The sequence below is a fragment of the Hibiscus syriacus genome, unplaced genomic scaffold (genome assembly GCF_006381635.1).
Source record: "Hibiscus syriacus cultivar Baekdansim isolate YM2019G1 unplaced genomic scaffold, ASM638163v2 tig00110647_pilon, whole genome shotgun sequence".
Taxonomy (NCBI): domain Eukaryota; kingdom Viridiplantae; phylum Streptophyta; class Magnoliopsida; order Malvales; family Malvaceae; genus Hibiscus; species Hibiscus syriacus.
The window spans coordinates 1,000,550-1,025,668 of NW_024062811.1; the positions used below are offsets into that span (position 1 = coordinate 1,000,550).

The window sequence follows — 25,119 nt, forward strand, 5'->3', positions numbered from 1 at the left end:
ATTATATATTGTTAAAAAATGTAGGAAGTTTCGACAAGATGCATCATTAAAAGGGTGAATTCATTAATTAAACACCTTAAGGAGAAGAGTCAGTTGAATGTGCTAGGAGAAATAGGTTTTGGATCGTTGGTAGGAGTAAGGGATCGACCTATTCGGAGGGAATTGTGTCGATCCTTGATGGCGTAATTTGATTTCAGATTTACCATGATTGCGGCCGTCGCGGGTAACTTGGACGGCGGCGAAACCGCTATATCGCGGCCGAAATTGCGATCGCGGACCGTTGTTTAAAACCCTGGTTTGGATGGTTAGATCAAGAGAGAAAAGTGTATGCACAAGAGGATGGTTTATTTATCTCTTTCCCCGTGACAGAAGTTTTGTGCTATATTCCTTGAAGACAAATTTGAACGGTCGGGTGACCATCATCCTTTCAAAACATTTAAAGCTGAAAGTTCTCTTAAATGAGATGTCCTCCTCAGCAGCTTTGGACATTCTTAAGGAATTTGGTGCTATTAAGTTGCCAGATGAGGTTGTTCAAAGAAGAAAAGCTTCCAAATCTCCCCTAAAAATAATGACTGAAGCTGATGCCTCTTTGATTAGGCAAAATGGGTTATCAGATGAACTTCTGGAGCAGCTACCAAACAGGTTTGTTTCATTACTTCACTTTGTTTGCTCTGTGCCGGTTTCAGTTATGTGAAACTTATGTAGTCAGATATAGAGTGGCAGTGGCTTGTTTCTGTTTTCTGTGTAAATGTGGATGCCATATCCTCTCAATATTTTAACACCTTTTGACTAATTCAGGTGGGAACGACTCGGTGATATTATTGTGTTCCCAATTTCTTCCTTCAGGGACCCAGTATGGGATTCAATTGGGGGGAGCTTTGGCCCATTATTGCCGAATCCCTTAATACTTCCGCCTTGCAAGGCAGGTAAGATATATTGACCGATAATTGTTTCATTCTTTACTTTCTTAAAAATCTTTTGGTCTTAGGTTGATTCAGCCTAACACCGTAAATGATTTTCATGTATAATTAGTCGGACAGTTGATTCATTATGACCAATTTTTACATGAAAGGCGAAGCTATTATTTCCAGAGATGACTTTGAAGGTTTTAGTTTGTTTATGTATTTAACTGTTGGTTCCATTTTGTTGTAGGAATTATGAATTGAATTATATTAACTGTTCATATTTAGACAAAGAGTCAATAGTTCTGAATCTTATCGATACCATTCATCATTTTATGTATGCCACTTGTGCGCTCATTGAATTATTTCTTATAATTTGTCAAGGGTCGAGTTGCTGCAAATGGTACGAGGGACAGTACTTTGGAGATACTTGTAGGAGATAGTGGCTGGGTTGATCATCGTGAGAATGGGATTCTATATTCTTTTGATGCTATTAAGTGCATGTTCTCTTGGGGCAATCTTTCTGAGAAAATCCGTATGGCCAATTTGGATAGTACAGATGCAGTCATTGTGGATCTGTTTGCTGGAATTGGATATTTTGTGTTTCCTTTCCTCATTAGGTAGGCTGTAATTATGATTTTTATGTATTTCAAAATTTTCTCCAAATCTCGAGTATTTTCAGCTTTTTCTCTAATACATGCACATTAAATCCAAATCTAAATGCATGCTAACTTGGTTTTTGTGACCTTTAACTAGTAGTAGACTTATTTTTTCGCACTGATATTGATAGATAATTCTGTTGGTCTATCAATTACCATATCTGTCTTGATCTACATTTTATTGTAACAGCGTTGGACTAGAAATTATTGAATTAATGGTGTGGCACTTATCATTTTGTGGGTTATTGTGTTCTTAAATTACAAGATTTGACAAGGTATGTTGACATGCTTAGTGTCTGCATTGTAAACTTCTATGCCAAAAGCGCAAAATGCAGCATATGGAAATATATACCTTTTCATGAAATGATCCAATATTGATTTTTAAAGTTTTCAGCTATTTAAATAGACCAAAAGTAACGTATTGCCATGGCAACATGAGCTTGAAGTATAAAAAATGAACCATGTGTTGATTGATTCGTATTAATTATTTCCTATAGGGAGTTCCAGATCGGGTTTGTCTTGGTCTTATCCCATCAAGTGAGGGTAGCTGGCTTACTGCTGTGAGGGCATTAAGGTGCTTTCTTTTGATGCTATTACTTGTGTTTCATTTCATGTCATCTCTCTTACTTGTTTCGACTTTATATTCTAAATTCTGGGAGACATGGTTTTCAGAACCGGACCGGTTAGTGAACCGGTCATGTTACCGGTTCACTGGTTCAACCGGTCGAATCGGTCCAATCGGTCGGAAGAACCGGACGACGTCATAATTATTTAAAAAATTCAATAAAAATACCAAAAATATTTAATAAAAAATATTTTTTATATCGGTCGGAAGAACCGGACGACGTCATAATTATTTAAAAAATTCAATAAAAATACCAAAAATATTTAATAAAAAATATTTTTTTATATCACAAGTTATATAAAACAAATCATAACATATATAAGTTAAAAATCATAAAATCAAGTGAAACAAAATGATTCAAATTAACTACAACATAATATTTAAGGTAAAACATATTAAATAATAAATATAATTATATAATTATAATTAAAAAAATAAATTTGGGGTTAAAAAAATCATAACAAAGTGATATTGTTTGGTTTAATTTTTTTTAAAAACAATCTCACATGGCTAAGAAAACATAGAAGAGCATCCCAAAGTCTAAGAGTAAAAATGAGAACAAAACAATCTCACATTGTAAGAAATATAGAAGAGCATCACAACTAACTTCTATAAATAATAGAGGTAATTTAACATTCAAAATCATGGAGCCTTTTGGTGAGCATTGAATGAACTATTCTTTCACTTCAATCAAGCTCGAATTTTAGGCTTCAATCGAGTTTTTTTGAGTTCAAGCCTTTTTGAGTTCAAGTTTCAATATTATATTTCGAGTTTGAGTTGAACTTGATAATTTTTAGCTTGTGAGTTTGAGTTGAGTTGAACTTACTTTTAAAGTTTTCAAGTTCGAGTCGAGCTCAGCAATATTCGAGTTCGACTTGGCTCATTTAACAAACGACGTTGTTTGGTTTAATTTTTAAAAAAAAAACAAAATTCCTGATTTTTTCTGATTTTCAGCCGGTCCGGTTCGAACGGTTTAACGGTTCTGGCCGGTTCACTAGTAGCTATTCAACCGGTTTAGATTGAACCGGACTAAGCAACGGTTCCCGGTTGAACCGGCCGATCCGATCCGATTTTCAAAACAGAGATGGGAGATATTACGTTGCTTTTCTTTAAATTTGTATATTAGATTCATTTCTTCTCAGTTATCCCAATTTGCAATTGTTTCTCAGCCAAGAGTCCACTACAATATGTGTGGTCACCTTTAATGGTATTAAAAATGCAGGAGTGAGGGTGGGATATTGCATGTCCATGGGAATGCGAAGGACGCCGAGGAGGAATTGTGGGCTAACCATGTTTCAAAATCGATATCTGAGTTTGCAAGATGTGAGGGTATGACTTTCTGAGCTCATGAACACATGGATTCATGTTTATTTAAGAAATAGCAGTTTACTTGAGTGACAATGGTTGCGTGCAGGCCGTTGTTGGGGAGTTATTATTGATCACGCGGAGAGAGTGAAATGGTATGCCCCACACATACGCCATCTTGTTGCTGATGTTAGATGCAGACAAATCTAGCATCACTTGTTTCGTTACAATGAGGTTTACCCATTAATGGTCTATTTATTCACCCAAAACCCGATCAACTCTGATAGACTTCATCCCCGGATAAGTTGGTCATGTAACAGTGTAGTCAAATTAAAACATCTTTTACATTTTTTCTATTTGAACTCATTAAAATTGCAATATTAATGCCTTCAACATAAGAGATTAATAAAGCAGGTATGTCATGTGTGGTCATCGCAATAATAACCATTAATCCGAATGCATGCCTTCATACAAAAATAGTTAAGAATGTTGACGCGTCTAGCGTTAATATTTCTATCGTTTACCTTACCATGCAAATAAGGTCACGTGGCTATTCCGTACATTTTATTTATTTTCTTTTCATTTCATTTTTTTAAAATATTTTTATTATTAGCTGCCATGATGGTTCATCACATGGCCGTTCACGGTTATCCATAAAAAGCTAGAGGGTTTTAAAAGTGTCGGTGGCAGTATGGTCCACCCATTTCACCTTGACTCCAACCCTCCAGCCAATTTCTCACATCTACCCTTCGTGCAGAGAAAATTAGATCCCAAGGCATAGCGGGTTACGAAAGGGCATTGTGGGAAAATTGGAAGTCCCTCCACTCCATCTTCATCTCCTAAACTTGCCTATAATATAATAAGAAATAAAGATAGTTTGCTAAAAGCCACAAAAGTCTCTCATTATTAAGCCTAAATAATTAATTTCAATGAAATAATTTACATGACACTGACAATAGCGTTCTCTTTAATAATAGTAATAGTAAAACCAACAATAATGTTAGCTTTCTATCCTATATTTTTCAATAATGTATTTACCGTTACCATGAATAACAATAATGTTACGAACAAATTTCTATTACAAAAATATGTAGCTTTCATGTGGGTGGACCCATTATTTAAATCATCGAAAGGTACCCCCACCCAAATGTCTCTCGGTGGTAGGCTAGTGGGCTGCTTCTTCCCTCCAAGATCTAAACGAATCCAATGTCCTTGTTTCTTTTTCATTCCAAGTTCAATTTTTATATTTGATTACCGCTCCTTTTAACTTTCTGTTTTCTCTTTTATGGGCAATACATACCCCACTTAACACTGAAGGGTACCTTTCTCTTCCCCCCCCCGCCCCAAAACCAAATTAATTGATTTTGAACAATTTAAGTCTTGCTTTAGAGTTCTAATCAAAAGAGACTATTTGCAAGTTATTAACTAATCATTTGTTGTCTTCAGTTTTTTTCTCTTCCCCAATCATATATTTACTCAAAGATGAAATATACTTACTATGAGCATACGAATTCACTTCTTTTTTATCAAGTTGTAGTAATTTCATGTAATTATTTACTATCTCAAACCATCATATTCACGTCAAACAAAAGTACTACTACACTCATCCGACGAAATTATTCGTTGTATATCTCACTACTAATCATCTCTACCAATCTTTCAAACTTTTTTTTTATATTATCTCATATGTACTTAAAACATTGCATTAATGGTATATTTAAGAATGCTCACCTACTGGAATGGTACAAATTTTTGCACTGAATTCATTGGCATCAATTTCAGTTTTGATAATTTTATCTCTTTTATTATAACTTTTTTTATCTAAACAATGAGATGTAATGATATTGGGTGTTTGATCCTTACTAATGAAAATGAAATATAATTCATGACCAATCATTTACCTCCTATTGAGATTACTCGCAATGACAGAATTAATCAATGTTTTCAATAATAAATACCTTTATTCTAAGGCTTACATACATCACTTTGTCTTTTGTACCAAGTTTCTCATTAAAGTATTTTTGGGACGTTTTGTCTTATAAAATTTAAATCGTTATCTTGTTTGTCTCAAACCGTTAATTCCGTTAAAAACATGAGTAAATGTTTATTATTTATGTTATAATATTATTTATTATTATAAATTAAATGTATATTCACTCAACTATTTTCATGGTTCTATTTTCGTCACCCAAATATTTTTTCTTTCAAAAATAATTACTAAACTTAAGTTTTTGTTTCATTTTAACATATTTTTTATTTGACATATACATTTAATTTATAATAATAAATAATATTATAAAATAAATAATAAACAACATATTAAGTTGTTTGTACTTGAAATTTTAATAAAATAAATGTTAAATTAAAATCTCATAAATATTTTAGGAAATAAAATGCAAACAGGTCATTATTTATATGTAAATGTATATGTTTAGTAAAATTTAAATCTCATATTTCGAATAAGACTAATTTTAAATAAGTATAAAATTTTAATAAACAACACACCAAACGCTCGTAGTTTCTCGAGCTGGTTCCTATGCCGACTCTCGATTTGGCTCTGGTGCAGGTTCTGAAACCGGTTCATCTACTGGCTCACGGGGTTGGCTCGGGACGAGGCCGTGACAAGTGATCCAAACTAATAATTGTGTGCATTATTAAGTGTGACGATGAGTAATTGCGTGTTGATGTTAGTTACTGACAATTAGAATGGTGTTCAAATTTAAATTAGGTTGTTATTATGTTTTTTTATAGTTTGATTTTATATGTGATATAATTATATTTATTTAAAATTAATCCAATTCAAAATATGGTATTTAAATTTTACTAAACATATACATTTATAAATGAATAATAACCCGTTCATATTTTTATTTCTTAAAATATTTATGATGTTTAAATTTAACATTTAATATTTCTTTTATTAAATTTTCAACTTTAAAAAATTTAATATGTTGTTAATTATTTATGTTATAATATTGTTTTTGTCATTATAGGTTAAATGTATATGTCAATTAAAAAATATGTGATATAAATGAATTATTATATGTTACAAATTTAAAAAATTAAATTGAATCAAATTAGGTGACTAAAATGGAATAAGAACTTAAATTCAATGATTATTTTGAAAGAAAAAATAATTGATTGACGAAAACAAAATTGTGAAAATAGTTGAGTGACTAAATATGTAATTTACCTATATTATTTTTAACATAATTAATGATTAGAGACAAACCATGTAACGATTTAAATTTATAAAACAAAACATGAAAAATACTTTTAAGGAGCAACTTGGTACAAATTACAGTGGTGTATTTAATCCTTATTCTAATAAAAGAAAATCTCACCAACCCGTAGTTAATTGCTTCTATTGAAGATGATATACGATATGAATATCTTTTTATTATTTGTTCAATTTTAAACTCCAAAATTTACTTATAACCCCTCAACTGTAATTTCTTAACCAAAACCAATAAAGGCGTGCACAAATGGGAGAAAAAAAAAGGTTGGAAACCGACAGGCACGTGCAGGTTCAAAGTTCAATACATTTTAGCATAAAAAATTGCAAAAGCTGCACTCAACTCAGTGCATATATATATAATATAATATGACAAAATCTAGCCTTACTCCTTGAGATCCAGCATTGCAAGTAATAGTAACAATAGAAATCGTTTGATTATAATTTTACTTTTCTGACACCGTTTGACCAATATTTCCAGAACTAGCACCCTTTCTGCTGAGTTGGCAAAGGCGCGTCCCCGGGGGCGCGCTTTACCCGTGTTTTTCGCTGAGTTGAATGCCACGTGTGAAAGGCGCGTCCCCGGGGACGCGCCTTTGCCAACTCAGCAGACACGTATTTTATTATATAATAAATAGTTTATTTTTATTATTATTATAAATTAATAATATATTATGTAAAATGTTTCGATTATAATGTAAGAATTATCAAGTTTCGAGTATTTTTGATTTTGATTATCGATCTATTAATTTTATCAGTTAATTATTTAAATGTTATCAATCAATATAGTCATCTCATATCAATATTTAACGAAAATATTGATGCATAAGTTAATAAATTAGTATAATTACATATTTAATCTTCAAGACTTACATATTTTATAAAATTAGTCTTATTGAAAATTTAATTTAATAAATTTAATCCTCTAATCAGAACATGAAATGTGTCATCGTATACATAAATTTTTTAATAACTTTTAATTTGTTTAATTTAATATTTTCTCTACTTAGAAGGTGGAATTATTATTATATTTTAAAAAAAATTATAACTAATAATATTAAATATTATATTAAATAAATATTAAATATATTTATGTATTTAAAAGTTAAAAAAAATTATTTAGGTGTACATACATTGACAAATTATATAATGCAATAACATTAAATTATTAGAAATAAAAACATTCATTTAAAACTTTAATTACATAAGAGTTAACGGTTATATGATGATAACAGAGCTGGACATTTTTTTCTATTGTGCCCGATGTTTCTACAATGCCCACATCGTTTTGTTCTGTTGACTTCTCCCGAATATCCATATCACAATGTATTCTAGTAGATTTTGGACGACCTGAGTCCCTCAATAGCAATGGATCTGGTACAATTGTAAGCCAAGTTTGAATCTCATTTGGGTCTCTTTCGTTTCCTATGGGCGGAAACTCAAATTCATATACCTTGAAAACTTGTGAAAGTTGGTATACGGGATCAACATAATTTTGTAGTCCAAATGCGAATGTGAGCAAGCAGCAATGACATGAGAGCATGGATATTTGAGTGCTTGAAAGAAACCACAATCGCACCACCTCTCTTGCAGATTAACTCTGAAAGAGTTAGCTTCAATCCCTTGCAGCGGACGTGGCATTTCGGTTACACGAAACAATTCACGGGTGCGAGAAAAATTTGTAACTAACATCCCATTGATGTAGCCACTTTTTTCTGTAAATCGGCTACTAGTCTTGGGTGGTAAATATGTCCGTTTTGCATCCAAGTAAGAGCTTGTCCACCGAGTTTTGCAAAGAGTTGACCCAAACGAAAATAAGTCGTTTTGACCAACGCCGTGACTGGTAAATGACGCGCCCCCTTAAGGTTGAATTTATTGCTTCAGCCAAGTTTGTTGTCATATAACCATAGCGATACCCCCCGTCATATGCATTTGTCCACATTTCTTTGCTGATGTCCATAATGTACTCGCACCCCTTCTTATTTTGCCAAACAGCTCTTGTAGCATCGACTCAAACCTTTGAGGTAAGAGTTCGTAACCTAAGCCATTAGGAATATGTAATAGTTAATATGAAGTATAAATAAGTAATAAGAAATTGATAGAAAAATTGGGAAAAAGTAACATACCATCCGCACGACTAACTGACGTTCATCGTTCTTCTTGTATTTTCCGTAATAGTTTGCAGCAATATGACGGACACAATAACGATGTTGAACATGTGGAGGTCTATACATTGTACCCAAAGAGTCCATTGCTGCTTTTATCCCGGCTCCTCGGTCTGAAATAATGCATAGTCGTTCCCTGGTGACAACATGTAAACGTAAATTTTTAAGGAAAAAGCCCAAGACTCAGTGTCTTCTCCTTGAACGAGGGCAAACGCAACATGAAGAATATTGCGGTTTCCATCTTGGACCACAGCCAATAATAAAACTTGCTTGTATTTCCCATACAAGAAAGTACCATCAATTTGGACAATTGGTTTACAGTACTTGACTGCATTAATACACTGAGGGTAAGTCCAAAAGACTCGGTAAAATTGGCAGCGATCGCGAACCATTCGATCATTCACGTAATGATGTTAAGTTTCGAACTCAACAATTGTCCCGGGATTAAGTCTTTGCACAACATGAAACCAACTGGGCAGCTCGTTGTAAGAGGAATCCCATTCGCCATGAAGTTTGCAAATGGCATTCTGTTTTGCCAACCACGCTTTTTTATATGAGACAGTGTACCCATATTGTGACTGTATAGCAGAAATCAACACTGCAACAGCTATATGAGAGCTTTGCTTCACAATGGGCATGATTGCTTGACAAATAATGTTGGAGTCCAAGTTGGGATGATCCTGGTTTATACCTGTTGCACAACATGTATGAGGACCGTTGTATCTGGTTAGTTCTCATAAGTTGTTCTTCCTCTTCCTCTTTGATACACGGACCATCCATTGACATCCGTTGTGACGTTGGACGCAGTAGCAGACATATTTCTCCGTGTTAGATCGATCAACTCGGGACTGAACTGAGTTACGAATATTGTAACTCTTTATTGCCATCATTGCTTCCTCCTTCGATGCGAACTCTATTCCAATATGTAAATTACCGTCATTGACTGATGATTGAAGTCCATAGTTGCCAACATCAGGAAGATCTGGAAATTCAGGCTCATACATTGCATCATAATCAGCCTCATACATATGTGCAGGAAGTTCGGCTGGTGTTTTATTTATCGAAACGTCATCCTCGTCATCATCAGAATGTACGTTAAACTGTGGTGAGTCAGGTTCAACGAATAATCCCGTTTCAGCACCATCTGCACCTGGCTCCCGAAGAGGTTCTTCTGGTGGAGATGAGGGTTCCTCCGATAATCCAATGTTGAGGTCAAATAAGTTCCCGCTTGCGTGTCCTCCCCTTGAACTTGAGGCCATTGTATCATGTGGGATGTGAATAGACTGTCGTCTCGTTGGCATTTCCATATGTAAGTTGAAAACATTGGCAGATGAATGTCTGCCCCTTGAAGTAGAAGAGCTGTTGCCATATGGATTATTGGTGAAGCCACGTGGGTTGAGATCATAAGCAGTTGCAGATGAATGCCTTCCTATTGAACTTGATGGCATGGTATATGGCGTTGGATCCGCCATTAATGATGTGAAATCATTACAGATAAGTTGTGTCGGGCTATCAACTTGATCAGTTTGATATGCAATGCCAAAGTGAGAGCAATATGAGAGACCACGAGTTACACGAACCTCAATAAAAGTGGCATACATTTCAATAAGAGATTGTGAACTCCCCATATGAGCATCAACCATCATAGAAACATCATCATCGTTTGAAAGCTGAAATGATGTATATGTGAGCGGAAAAAGTTCAGTAGGAAATCTGTATTGAAGTGAAGATAGTCTTCTCTGGCCTGCTACACGAATCTTTAACGAAATTTTTGTGATTAACTCCTCAATTGTGATGTTTCTCTTCAAGGTTAAGGGGATATAATGATCTGACTCAAAATAACCCCCTCTTCAGCTTCCTTAATTTCTCCATCATACAAAACAACAGCAGAAAGACGACTCATTTTCAGAGAATTTGAGAATTTAGAGTTTGGGAATTTGAAAATTTGAAAGATTGTGAACTGAAGTTTGTTTTGAAAGTTTATAATACGTTGCATATAATAGTGTCTATAATCGGTTCACTATTCACATGAAGGCGCGTTCCCGGGGGCGCGCCTTCCATTATTTCGTCAGAGAATATTATCATTGCCCTATATGTCATTCATGTCCCTCGGGGACACTAGATATATCAGTACCTATTATTTCACTATTCACATGAAGGCGCGTTCCCGGGGGCGCGCCTTCCATTATTTCGTCATAGAATTATCATTGCCCTATTATGTCATTCATGTCCCTCGGGGACACTAGATATATCAGTACCTATTATTTCACTATTCACATGAAGGCGCGTTCCCGGGGGCGCGCCTTCCATTATTTCGTCAGAGAATATTATCATTGCCCTATTATGTCACTCATGTCCCTCGGGGACACTAGATATATCAGTACCTATTATTTCACTATTCACATGAAGGCGCGTTCCCGGGGGCGCGCCTTCCATTATTTCGTCAGAGAATATTATCATTGCCCTATTATGTCACTCATGTCCCTCGGGACAATAGATATATCAGTACCTATTATTTCACTATTCACATGAAGGCGCGTTCCCGGGGGCGCGCCTTCCATTATTTCGTCAGAGAATATTATCATTGCCCTATTATGTCACTCATGTCCCTCGGGGAATAACTTAAATTTAACTTCTTTTGAAAGTTCAACAAGTTAAGAATAACTTAAATTAAAACGTTATGTGAAGTTTGAATAAATTAGATAAAATGTTATGAATAAATTGAATAAATGTGAAATGATAAGTTGATTGTGACATTGAAATTGTATGGAATGAGCATTGAAATGTGACATTGAATAAATTGCCAATTCACCCCCTCTTGGTTGATTACGTCGATCGATGAACTCAACATAAGTTGATTTTAATGTATACGTTTTAATATATATGTTAATGATAAAATCATATGTATGGATAAATTTAATTTCAATTTAAGTATTGTGAACTATAATTGGAATATAACTTTTAATTTCGAATACAATTGGAATATTAAGTTGAAATTTAATGTTAAATTTCGAATACTATAATTTATATTTTAAATTTAAATTTGAATAATATTATTTTTATTTTTATTTTAAATTTCGAATAATATAATTTGTATTTTAAAAACATTTATCAAACATTTAATGTTAAATGTGAATAAAAAATAACATTAAAAAATATGTATGTAACAACCATGAAACATTTAAATAACATAACCAAATTACATAAAATTCTGAAATTTAATTATTTAAATAACATTAAATATAACTAGATCACCGATGTCGTCTTCTCGAATGAGTTCCACATGGCGGTGGTTGCCTATTTCGTGGAGGATTTCTTCGTGGAACTTGTTCTTCAGTCTCTTCATCTTCACTATCATCATCAGCAGCATTTTCTTCATTTGGTGTAGATGACGCTGAAGGGGCTGAAGGGCCTGTATAAAATAACGACCCTGGAGGAGTGCTAGTAACAATCCCACCGCTCCCCGGGAACTGTGGAAACTGTGGAAACATTGGCATCGATGTATGTGATCCAGATGAAGATTGAGGTATCTGCGGAGAAGCACCACCAGCCAAATAAGATGCATATGAAGCATATGCTGGATCATTAAACATAGTCGTATATGCACCTCCATATGGTATAAAACCCTGCGGGTTAGGCATGTAACCTGGCGGGCTAGGCATGTAACCTGGCGGGCTAGGAATGTAACCCTGCGGGCTCGGAATGTAACCCTGCGGAGATGGCATATAAACTGGTGGGCTTGGCATATGAAGTGGAGGGCTGGGCATGTACCCCTGCGGCATCGACGAATAAGGATGTTGTGGTGGGACTGATGCAGAACCGGTAGCGCCTTCTCTCCGTCCACGCGTCGGGGGACGATGATATTGAGACGGTTGACGTCTTTCTCGGCGCCTAGGAATGTTAACCCTCGTGCTTCCGCCGAAAGTAGAAACGGCTTCCCATTTTCATTAAACCAGTCCATATAGTTATCCGTAACCATATGACCAGTTTCAGCGTAATATTGTCGATGGGCCAACAGTGTATATCGGTTCTCCCAAAGCGCAATCCAATCTCTGTGTCTCACCACCCAGTTAACATATTTCTTTCCCCGTCTATCTATGTTATGCACGTCGTCTAAATTTCTAGGAGCTCCAGGAATATATTGCGTACAACCATACTGACGGAGCACGCGATCAACTGGATGCCACTCAATAATAGCATAACATATAAGAGGTATAACTGATATCCATACCTCTAATGACCCACTAAGGTGGGGTGGGATGCAAGCTTTCACTTCATCGCTCGCATAAGGTATCCACTGAAACTGAAATAAAATACAATTCAAATAAATAAAATATTCTAATTATATCTAATATTTTAAATTAAAATATTAATAATTAAACAAATTTAAAAACATACCTCAGACCCAGCTTTCGTATCAATAAGTAAACGAATTTCCTCTAACCCAGTAGGTATACTTTTATGGTCATTTCTTTTCATCGACCACCTATGAAATATAATATAAACTAAATATCACCCTATTTAATTGAAAATATTTAAATCAAAATTTAGTTCGAAAATTACCTCAACAATAAGGGGAATACATATGGTTCATTCACGATCGGGCATAAGAAAGGCATGCAGAACCACGCCCATGATTGTAGAAGCAGAAGACATCCACCGATAGCAGTTTTCTTATAATTCGTCGCCCGACACATTTCTCTAAAGAGAAATGCCAAAACTGCAGCACCCCAACTATATCTTCCAGTTTCATCAAAATCGATCAGATGCCGCAACCACATACAATGCACCTGGTTGCGAGATTTGTCGGGCATCAATATTCCTCCAATTATTCGTAGAATATATGCCCGAGCACATGCCTTTGCTTGATCCTCTGAAGCATTTTCATTTAAAACCTCAAAATTAGCTTTTAACCAAGATAAAGCTATTCTACCTCCATTAAACTCTGGCGGAGCAGCTCCAAGATAATCAATGCACATTGATTGCCAATCACCATCCGCCATACCACACATCATATTTCCGTCGACGGGAAGCCCCAGATGCATAGAGACATCCTCCAATGTAATTGTTGCCTCTCCACATGGAAGGTGAAAAGTGTGTCTCGGGCCTCCACCTCTCAATCAGTGCAGAAATTAGGACAGGTTCGAGTTTGCAACCGCCTATAATTGTTGCAATATACCCGAACCCAGCAGAAGCCAAATATGGCAAAATACGTTCCGGTGTCGGTATACGTAGATTTTTAATAAAAGTTTCTAAAATACGATCAGCATCCTAAATAATATATATTATAAAAAGTAAAAATTAATATAAATTCATAATAACTTTAAAATAAAAATAAATTTAAATATTAACATTAATTATAAAAAATATTACCATATCGCTAAAATGTCTGGAGATATGATCAATATCCAATCGCAACAGCATTTCGTTTTCCATTATAACTGTAGACAAAACAATATAATTAGCAAAAAATTAATAATTCTAAATAAATAATAATTATATAAATATTATTTTAATAAAAAAATAATATTTACATAAATATATTAATATAAAAAATAATAACTATTTAAAAAAATACTAACATAAAAATAAATTTCTTACCACTAATAACAAATTTAAAACTCAAATAGTTGGAGAATTTGAGTTATATAAGAGAGGAGAAGATGATTTTGGTGTGAAGAATGAGTGAGGGTTGAGGGGGTTTATATAGGGGAGGAGGAGGGGTAGTTAGGAAAAACGGATGGGGGCATTTATGACATTTAATGGAAGGCGCGTCCCCGGGGATGCGCCTTCCACACGTGTCTGCTGATATGGCAAAGGCGCGTCCCCGGGGACGCGCCTTTCACACGTGACATCCAACTCAACGAAAACACGGGTAAAGCGCGTCCCCGGGGACGCGCCTTTGCCAACTCAACAGAAAGGGTGCTAGTTTTGGAAATATTGATCGAACGGTGTTAGAAAAGTAAAATTAAAAACAAACGATGTCAGTTATGTAATTTAGCCATAGAAATACTACTATAGACCTTCACTACAACAGTCAAACTTGACTCTGTAACCCTTAATTTTGCCTCAACATTTTCCATTACTTGTCTAGGTTTTACACTTTTACTGATTATGGAAAGAACAAATCTTGTACGAGAGACATGGAGTAACAGTAGATCCGGGTCCAACATCTTCCAACAACAGCAGAACCGGATAATTTGGTAGCAATGTTTCAAAAATCTTCTAGGAATTTTAGGGGGGCATTTGGATGGTGAAATGTAAATTTTTCTCGGGAATGAAATATTGTTCCGTTTAGTTTGGCTGAGAATGTCATTTCTGAGAATGTCATTCTTGATAATGTTTTATTATTAATAGTAAATTTTTTAGGTATATTATCGAGAATATCATTACTTCTCTTCCCTTAGCTATTGTAACATTACCGGCGTTTTGAAACAAAATATCCTTCAATTTTTTTCTTTCAAAAATATCATTTTTATGTCATTAATAATAAAAATTCTACAAAGGTTAAATTATAAATTTATCCTTAAATTATTTTAGATTTACAAAAAAATCTATAATTAAAATTTTATATGAAGTTCAGGGGTTAAAATAAAATTTTACCCTTTCATTAAACCTTTTATATATTTTTAATTTTGTAAAAAAATTATATAAATTTTATGAATTTAAATTTTTAAAAAAAAATATATAAATATTTTTCAACTTGTAATATTATATAAATATATAATAAGGACAATTTAGTTAAATATACATTCTAATAATCTTTTATTTTTTTAACTAAATACGTTAATCTTACATTCCTATTAAATCAACTAAACATAAAATATAACATTTACAGTAATCCTATCCTCTAATAATCTTTTATTCTCATAAATAATATTATATTTCTTGAACTAAACACACCCTAAAATTAATTTGATTTTGACAAAGGATTCCAATATTACAGCTTGATTTTCCCAGATCTTCCACCGTACACCGTTGGATCAACTGGCTTTGGTTCTCGGTCCCTCTGTCAATCTTTCTTTTTTTTTTTAACTTAAGAATCTTTGGCATTTTCTGTTGTTTAACTCTTACAGGTGTTGTTAACCTCGTAAATGCCGGATAGTATTAAGGACAAGTGTAAAAAATACACGTGACTGTACTTACCGCTCTCTGAATTATTTAAGCAAGCATCTCACAAGAAATCAAAAGCAAGGTCAGTGACCTTTAGTTGAGTGTAGTGATAAGCAAAAAAATATGGGTGCCAAAGCTCTCTTCTTCTTTGCTTTGCTTTGCTTTTCAGCAGCCTCTGCATTTGCAGAGAATGAGGAAGACCCAGGTCTTGTTATGAACTTCTACCGGGATACTTGTCCTCAGGCTGAAGACATTATTAAAGAGCAAGTCAAGCTACTGTACAAACGACACAAAAACACTGCATTTTCTTGGCTGAGAAACATTTTCCATGACTGTGCTGTTCAGGTAAATTTCTGTACAGTGGTTTTTTCAACTTGTGTTTATAGCTTTTATATACCCTAACATGAAGTGTTTTTAATTTTTCATCTTTTTTTTTTGGACTAGTCATGTGATGCTTCACTGCTGCTAGACTCCACAAGAAGGAGCTTGTCTGAGAAGGAGACAGACAGGAGCTTTGGCCTAAGGAATTTCAGGTACATTGAGGATATCAAAGAAGCTGTAGAAAGGGAGTGTCCTGGAGTTGTTTCTTGCGCTGATATCCTTGTTTTGTCAGCTAGAGAAGGCATTGCTTCGGTAAAATTTCTTTTGACCCCTCTTAAGATCACTCCTGGTCTCTGTTGACAGCGTCTTTTGGCTTCTCTGAATCTGAGGTTTCAACTTCAATTTCATGCGTTGAGATCTTAGTTTAAACCATAATATGAAATTCCTGGATGCATTTCTTAGTTTAGCTTGTCAGACAGGTAAAATGTTTACCCTGAATTTACTTGCTTCAGCTTGGAGGCCCTTACATCCCTCTCAAAACTGGAAGAAGAGACGGTCGAAGGAGCAGAGCAGATGTTGTGGAGGAGTATCTTCCAGACCACAACGAGACCATCTCTGGCGTTCTCGACAGATTTGCTGCCATGGGTATCGACACCCCTGGAGTCGTGGCCCTCCTAGGTACTCCTTTGCATCTTTACACTTACATCATTAAATATACATGCCACTATGTTTGTCGCGTCTTTTTGGCTCAAGTTTAGTTTTCTTTATTGTGCAAAACAGGAGCTCACAGTGTCGGCAGAACTCACTGTGTGAAGCTGGTGCACCGTTTGTACCCAGAGATTGACCCTGCGCTCAACCCCGACCATATTCCACACATGCTCCATAAGTGCCCTGATCAAATCCCAGACCCCAAGGCGGTGCAGTACGTGAGAAACGACCGTGGGACACCCATGGTTCTGGACAACAACTACTACAGAAACATCCTGGACAACAAAGGCTTGTTGATTGTGGACCACCAACTGGCTTACGACAAAAGGACCAGACCTTATGTGAAGAAAATGGCCAAGAGCCAAGACTATTTCTTCAAGGAGTTCTCCAGGGCCATTACGCTACTCTCCGAGAACAACCCTCTCACCGGTACCAAGGGTGAGATCAGGAAGCAGTGCAATCTTGCAAATAAGCTTCACTAAAAGGCTTCTTCGCTAAAGAGAGCTGATTGTGGCCGAATAAAATGGTTGTTTCTTGTCCTAGTGACAAGTTTGTTTTTGTTCAGTGATCAATAATGATATAATGTTACTGGTATGATATGATCAATTGCAGTTTTTAGGATGGATGTTAGTTATGGGAGCTGTGGATGTTAGGATAGATGATGTAATGTATGTATGTATGTAAGGATGGTGTTGACTGTTGATTGTGTATGATGTATGGATTTCAATGATTTTAATAGTTGTGAATGATTCATGCATATACGCCTTCCTTCCACATTACGACATCACGCTGATGAGTGCAGATTTTTAGGATGTGTCAATTACGAAAAAGACCCATCTGTAGGACGACAATAGATTAAAGAGACAATATAGCCCTACAAGTGTCCACATAGTTGGATAAAAAGATTCCAGCCAATGGGATATTTAAAGGGTAAACTATTCCATGGTCACTAATGTTTGGGCAATTTTTGTTTTTAACACTGATGTTTTAAAAGTTATAAATCAGTTATTAACGTTATCGTTTATAATAAATTGGTCACACACGTGATCTGTTTAACTGTTGTTAATATACTTTAATGGTATAATTACATAAATAGTTTATGTTATTTATATATTTAATCTTAATTTTAATAAATTAAAATATATTTATTTTTTATTCTTATAAATGATGATATATTTTGAAAAAAGAAATCAAAAATTTAAAATTAATTATAAAAACAAAAAAAAAATTAACCTTTTTTTTAATGTTAGGATAAACTAATAAAAAAAACGTTTTCACAAACAGGGAAAAAGAGTGGAGAAGAAAGGTAGTGTTTTTTAAAACAACTTAAATTTTTGGGTAAATTGCTCCTTAAATCCCTAAACTTATAGAAACTTACAAAATGACATTGACTTTTACAATGCTTTCAATTTAGTTCCAATTCAGGATGTGACAATTGACTTTAAGTTTTCTGGCTGCTGTGGATCATTTGGTTCGGATTATTTTGTTATCTGGTGTCCGGATTAAAAAGACTTGAAATTTGTTGCTATAGTTTGAAGAGTCGGTGCAGAGTATTTGGTTCTAAAAACCTCGGAGTCGAGTGCTAATGAAGGTCTAGAACAGATACAGACAAGTGTAGTAGCTTCTGCAAAAAATCTAATAAAAACAAAAAAAAAATTAACCTTTTTTTTAAGAGAAAATAATCTCAAAGACCGAAAATGCCTTATAATATACGATTTTAATTAACTTTTTTTGGATTTGCCAAAATGATCAACAAATACGCAACGCGAACTCCAATTTCGCAACTCAATTTCCAAATTCGCAACGCGAATTTGTAAATCGCAACACAGAAGTCAAATTCGCAACGCTATAGTCAAATTCGTAACACAAAAGTCAAATTCGCAACGCGATAGTCAAATTCGCAACTCGAATTTGTAAATCGCAACTCAGAAGTCAAATTCACAACAAAAAAGTCAAATTCACAACGCGTAAATTTTAAATTTACAACGCGATAGTCAAATTCGCAACGCGAAACATAATATTAATTTCGCAACACAAATGTAAACAGTATTATCGCAAATCATAACCTAAAACCTTAAATCACAACTCAGTCTCATCTCCATCTCTCATTTTCTACGGCGACATCCGTCCACATCTCCGACGAAATTCATCCCCATCTCCGGCGAAATCCGTCTATCTCAATCTCTCAGAGCAACCCTCACAACCATTCACGGTCAGAAATGGAAAATCAACCACCGAGGGTTAGTTTTTTAATCTCTTATTTTTATTTTAAAATTTTTGTATTATTATTAGATTTTTCTTATATTGATGATAAATTTACTGGTAATTTCAATATATATTTTAACAATTTCACTGAGATTGCTTAGTAAATTCATTCGGTTGCTGCCAATATTGCTAAACTGTTTAGTCTTTAATCCTGTGAAGTTAGTATTTGTCTTTGTTTTGTCTTTTTGTTGAAGAAATGCAATTCATTCAAGTTTCAATTTACAGAAGAATAGTTTTTGAAACTTAAATTCGCAACTCGAAAATGAAAATCGCAACACCAAAATCGCAATGCGAAAATGAAAATCGCAATGCGATTTTAGTTTCGCATTGCGATTACGATTTTCATTTTCGCGTTGCGAATTTATGTTTCAGAAACTACTCTTATTCTGCAAATTAAAACTTGAATGAATTGCATTACTTCAACAAAAAGACAAAACAAAGACAAATACTAACTTCACAGTGTTGCTAATTTAAGTTTCAAGAATAAACTACTACTCTTTATGTTGTCCTTGAACCTGCACTAAACCTATATGTTGTCCTTTGAAATGTTTATATTAGTGCTTACTTCTGGAATGTTATTTGATGCATTTTGTGAACTATGATGGAATAATGACAACATGTTGTCCCGAAACGTTTCTAACGCTTTAACTGTTTGAGAACCAAATGCATCACTATTAAGATTTTTAAATGTTCTCTAAAATAATAAAAAAGGTTTAAATAAGTATTTTTTTATATTAATTAATCCAAGTTCAAATCAATGTACATATCAAACTCAACTTTTAATAATTTTTTATATATTAAATCTATGACCCCTATTAGATTTTAGTATCTCAAATCTCTTATTCAAACAAGGAGTGAAAATGTTAATTTTATTAAACAAACGTTAATTTTTTTGTTTTTATTAGTTTACCCTAACATTAAAAAAACGTTACTTTTTGTTTTTATAACTAATTTTTGATTTTTGATTTCCATTTTTTAAAAATATATCATTATTTATAAGAATTAAAAATAAATATATTTTAATTTATTAAAACTAGGATCAAATTGAAAGAATATATAAATAACATAGACTATTTGTGTAATTATACCATCCAGGTAAGCATGTTAACAGGCCACAAGTGTTTTCCGCCATGCCTGTTAACAGCGAGTGACCAATTTGTAACAAACGATAACGTTAGTGACTGATTTGTAACTTTTTAAACATCAGTGGTGAAAAAAAAATTTATCCAAATATTAGTGACCAGTGGAGTAGTTTACCCATATTTAAATGGGTTGAATCTCTGTTGATAAAAGAAAGATTTACACGGTGGATATGACTCCATTCTGTCGATAAATATAGGCTTTTGATTCATATTTTTCTATGGGGGCCGAGTCTCGCTCAATGAAAGGTACGCTATAATATGAATTATAACGCTCTGGACAAAGGCTCCAATGTACGGGGGTGACATCGATAGCGATGGCCACTAATTATATCATTGGATTCATTCATCCCTATAACTATTAAAAGCTGGGATTAATGGTAATGAGTTGTTACCAACTTGAACTCTCTATTGCTGTACGCCTTCAATTTCTAAGGCGTAAAACATTAATAATTACGAATCTTGTAGCTAAAGAATTGCAAGTTGTCCCTGGGATGGTGTTACGGGTGCAAGATTTACATTATGTTTTGTCTACTAAAGCGTGTTTGAAAGTTTCATAATGTTACCTTCTGTTATAATACGAACTTAGGACGGATGGTGAGCAATATCCATCATAAAATTTAAATTTCATTCGATTAAACTTTTTTCTTATTAACCGTATCTTAAGATTTTATTTGTGTTCACACAAATCTTACCTACATACAAAATTACCAAAGATTTTATGGGCTTTCTGTTATGTGTGTGGGCAGATTTTTTTTATTAATCTGTGTTAAGCAAATATTAAAAGTGTGAGATGAGTGTGTGCCGAGTGTGGTTGTTGAAAGTGGTTATGGTGTGTGAGATGAGGGTGTGTGTCGAGTGTGGTTGTTGGTTATGGTGTGGGATTCAGCTCGTGATAGCTGTGATGCTGTTATTTGGGTGCATGGCTTGTATGAGTTGTAATTGGCATCCATGTAAAGCATGGCCTCATGCCTATTTAATAGGTTGTACTGCATTGTGAAATGTACCCCGTTTTCATTAATACTAAAGGAAAAAGGTTTAAAACCAACATGGTATCATCTCGTTAGGGTCCTGGGTTGTGTGGCTTCTTCGTTGTGCTTTTTCGGTGATGTTGTTTTCCGATAGCTCTAGCGGTGGCAGTGTCTTCGCCAACAAGAGGGTTAGTGTTAACTTTGGATGAGAACAATTATCTGCTATGGAAACAGCAAATCTTATTTATGGCTTGCAGTCACCGCTTGGAGAAGCTTTTGACCGGTGGTGTTCGACCGCCGCCTACCATGGTGGTTCTTGATAATGGATCGACTGTGGACAATGATGCATATGTGGTATTTGTTGCCCAAGACTGTGTGCTGGCGTCTTGACTTCTCTTGATCGTTGGACCGTCTCTTCTTCCTCGTCTCGTCCGTGTTGAAACAACAGTCGAAATATGGTCGAAGATTATTAAATTCTTTGCGAATAAATCTCAACCACGATTATGAATCTTCACTATAGGTTGAAGCTAATGAAGAAGGGTAATTTAAATATGTGAGTGTACATCGCACAAGTGAAAGATGTAACACCTAAAACCCGTATAATTATACCAATACAGATTATAGATATCACATTAATTTCTCAAAATATTTCCCAATTCAAAAGTGATTTACAAATTTATTTTCTCAAAATGATAACTGATAATATAAAAATATTATCTCAAGTAAAACTATAACATGATATTTAAAACATATATATATATTATAATCAAATATGTCTACTCGAAATAATAATATTGGTTCATATTATCTATATTTAAAATATCATAAAACGATTCAATTTATCCATTACAAACCAGTTTTCAAAATAGTTAAACAAAGCTAATAGGACATTTGTAAGTACATGCCACTAACTAAGTCAAAATTACATCATAGGATGTCTTACTGATATTGTAGTATATTCCTTGATGCTTGAAGTTGTTTTGTACTCTTTACTTCTAATTCTGGTTTTTACCTACGCGTGAAAATCATCACACGCTAAGTATATACTTAGTGAGACAATTAAAACAATAAATAGTGCAATACAACTCATGCATGAAATTTAATGTCATTTTCAAATACCATAAGATTATGTTACATGCATGTCCAATATTTTACCATATTCAAAACAATATGATATAAATATTATCATTTTACTAATAATTATAGCCCATAAGAAAACCTACGAAGACCCTGGGTATTCGAGTAATATATGCACCGTAGTACATACATATAAGGTCATGCCCACCATAATACACATAAGGTCGTGCCCACCATTATACACATAAGGTCGTGCCCACCATATACACATAAGGTCGTGCTCACCATATACACTTAGTGCCCTTACACACTATAATGTTAATATAAAACTGTAGTTACTATACTCTATGGCATGCCAACTCTACCCTGTCCTTCAACGACTTACTTGGGCATATGGTAGTTTTTTCATCCATGGCATCGTATAACCATATAATTAACATTAGGACAGTTCATACCCAATAACATCCATGGTAAAATATCACATTATCCTCAATCAATGCATTATAATTTCACACTGTGACATATCAATGTCATGTTGAAGTTATAAAAATGACATAATATCATGCTGATATAAACAAGGTAGACTTGTTGCAAGTCTTCCTGATGATGTATAAAAACATCTATGTACAATGTTATGCATGTATTGCACTCACTTTGACACTTTATATATCCAAAAGATGTGTCTCACTATCTTCCACAATAAGTCCTTTTATACTTGACTTGCTTCGATCACAAAATCAATCACGATATGTTCAAAATCACATATTGATATCGATACATATGTTAGTATTGTATTAACATAAACACATTTCCAAAACAAAATCCATAATTATACTTGAAACATATTATGTACCAAAATACTTCAACACTCAATAATTCTTTTAATATGGGCACCAACTTTTTCAATTTACACAAAATGGTCCTTCACCATTTTATCACTTAATTTTTTAATACCAAAAATTCCAGCATTGAAATTATTACCATACAAGTGCTTTTACAAGGGCATAATCACCTTTAAGCAACCTGACTATACGAATATTACATTTTAATCACCAAACTTTTCAAACTTCCAAAATGACCATATTTCACATCTTAACACTCATTTCAATTCCAAAACAGTAATTTCCAGTATAGTACATCAATTATTAAACAATTATACAACCATCCACAACTTTTCCAAAATTACCAAATTGGTCCCCCCATATTTTCAAAATTAGAAAATGGTCCCCAAATTTTAATAAGGCTTGTAGAATACTTCCTACATCATTTCCAGCCCTTTCATACTTTTTCCATAATTTTCCCCACTCAAATATACCATGGTCGAATGCTTTAAACCTTTAAAACTAGGTTTTCATGATTTTGCTCGATTTTGATTCGATTCAAACATGAAATCAACTTCTAATCAACCTTACAACATCTATACAATCAAATACCTTCATCAAAACACAAAGTTCTACAATTGCTTCATTTAACCGAAAATCATAGAAGCATTTCTAAGAAGTTTGAACATGTTTTAATCATAAATCAAGCTTGAAAATGAATCTACAACCTCAAAAGCGTCAAGATTCATCATCAATTTCATGAACCCTAGTGTGAACACAAACCCTAAAATTTAAGATCTTTGAAATCAAGCAAGTTGAGCAAGCATAATTGGTACTAAAAGATAGTGTGTTTCGAATAGATCACGACAATTTTTTTCCTTACCTTAGGATAGCTCACGGCAACTTGGAGAAGATGATAACAAATTGGCATGAATTGTTTTGATTAATTTCATGCAAATTTACCTTTAATTTAACTTTAATGAATATTAAATTCATTTAATTGGGAAAATATCAATGTACCCTTAATGCAACTTCATAATTACCATCAAACCAAGACACCTCAACCTTATCATCTTCCTTAAGTCAAATATGAACAAATAAAATCTTACTTTACCAATTTACCCTTGATTTTTTCCAAAATCACAATCTTGCCACTTTAATCCAACGATCCAAATTAAACATGAAATTAAATCCTCAAATCAAAAGATTTATATTATTTTCCAACATTTAAAAATGTGGAAATAATATTTTTAGATCTAAATTATCATGCTTCATATTTTCCTGAATTTTCAATTCGATCTGATTTACCGAATTTTTCCTCAACTTTATTGCTTTATAACTTTTAATACAAAATCTGTATTAAAATTCTGATTCCCACATAAACGTTATTTTTGAGATAAAATATTTATTTACGAGGAAAAAATGTAACTTTTTAAAATTACCATTTTAGCCCCTAAATTTTTTCAAAGTTTATACTTTGGTCACTAAACTTTTAAAATTTGTATTTTGGGCACTAACTAAAATTTAGGGTATTACAAAAGGAAGTGTGTAACACCTTAGCCGCCTATGGAGCTCCGGTGTTGAAGTATGAGCATGTAGTGACTATTTTGAATGGTCTCCCGTCGGAGTATTGTCCATTTGTGGTAGTGATTACGAATAGTCGTGAACCATTCTCTCTTAAGAATGTTGTCTCCATGCTCGTATATGACGAAATGCAACAACAAAACTTTGACCAGCTGATAGTATTCATCTAAGTGCAAATATGGCAAAGATGAAGGTTGTTGGATCTTCAGGTGATGCTATGGCGCTTGGT

General features: G+C 33.9%; 2 protein-coding genes and 1 long non-coding RNA gene across 3 annotated transcripts; all 3 read left to right on the forward strand.

Annotated features, from left to right (window-relative positions):
* The first annotated feature begins 301 nt into the window (after positions 1-301).
* On the forward strand, positions 302-1,509 carry LOC120137103 (tRNA wybutosine-synthesizing protein 2/3/4-like). Its single transcript, XM_039152950.1, has 3 exons — positions 302-642; positions 799-926; positions 1,287-1,509. The coding sequence occupies exons 1-3, from the start codon at positions 302-304 to the stop codon at positions 1,343-1,345; spliced, it is 528 nt and encodes a 175-aa protein (XP_039008881.1). The 3' UTR covers positions 1,346-1,509.
* Positions 1,510-2,012: 503 nt separating this feature from the next.
* LOC120137104 lies at positions 2,013-3,709 on the forward strand. Its single transcript, XR_005517409.1, has 3 exons — positions 2,013-2,135; positions 3,409-3,515; positions 3,601-3,709. It is a non-coding gene; the product is annotated as an uncharacterized LOC120137104 (long non-coding RNA).
* A 12,352-nt stretch (positions 3,710-16,061) lies between these two features.
* On the forward strand, positions 16,062-17,746 carry LOC120137102 (peroxidase 42-like). The gene is made up of 4 exons (XM_039152949.1): positions 16,062-16,349; positions 16,449-16,637; positions 16,838-17,003; positions 17,106-17,746. The coding sequence occupies exons 1-4, from the start codon at positions 16,128-16,130 to the stop codon at positions 17,513-17,515; spliced, it is 987 nt and encodes a 328-aa protein (XP_039008880.1). The 5' UTR covers positions 16,062-16,127; the 3' UTR covers positions 17,516-17,746.
* Positions 17,747-25,119: the final 7,373 nt, after the last annotated feature.

What these genes read in the sequence shown, in the direction of transcription:
- LOC120137103 (XM_039152950.1), top strand. Translation starts at nt 302, where the DNA reads ATGGTTAGATCAAGAGAGAAAAGTGTATGCACAAGAGGATGGTTTATT. An exon ending in CTGGAGCAGCTACCAAACAG is followed by an intron (nt 643 to 798) that starts GTTTGTTTCATT and finishes TGACTAATTCAG; the next exon opens with GTGGGAACGACTCGGTGATA. An exon ending in ACTTCCGCCTTGCAAGGCAG is followed by an intron (nt 927 to 1,286) that starts GTAAGATATATT and finishes TAATTTGTCAAG; the next exon opens with GGTCGAGTTGCTGCAAATGG.
- LOC120137102 (XM_039152949.1), top strand. Translation starts at nt 16,128, where the DNA reads ATGGGTGCCAAAGCTCTCTTCTTCTTTGCTTTGCTTTGCTTTTCAGCA. An exon ending in TCCATGACTGTGCTGTTCAG is followed by an intron (nt 16,350 to 16,448) that starts GTAAATTTCTGT and finishes TTTTTGGACTAG; the next exon opens with TCATGTGATGCTTCACTGCT. An exon ending in CTAGAGAAGGCATTGCTTCG is followed by an intron (nt 16,638 to 16,837) that starts GTAAAATTTCTT and finishes TACTTGCTTCAG; the next exon opens with CTTGGAGGCCCTTACATCCC.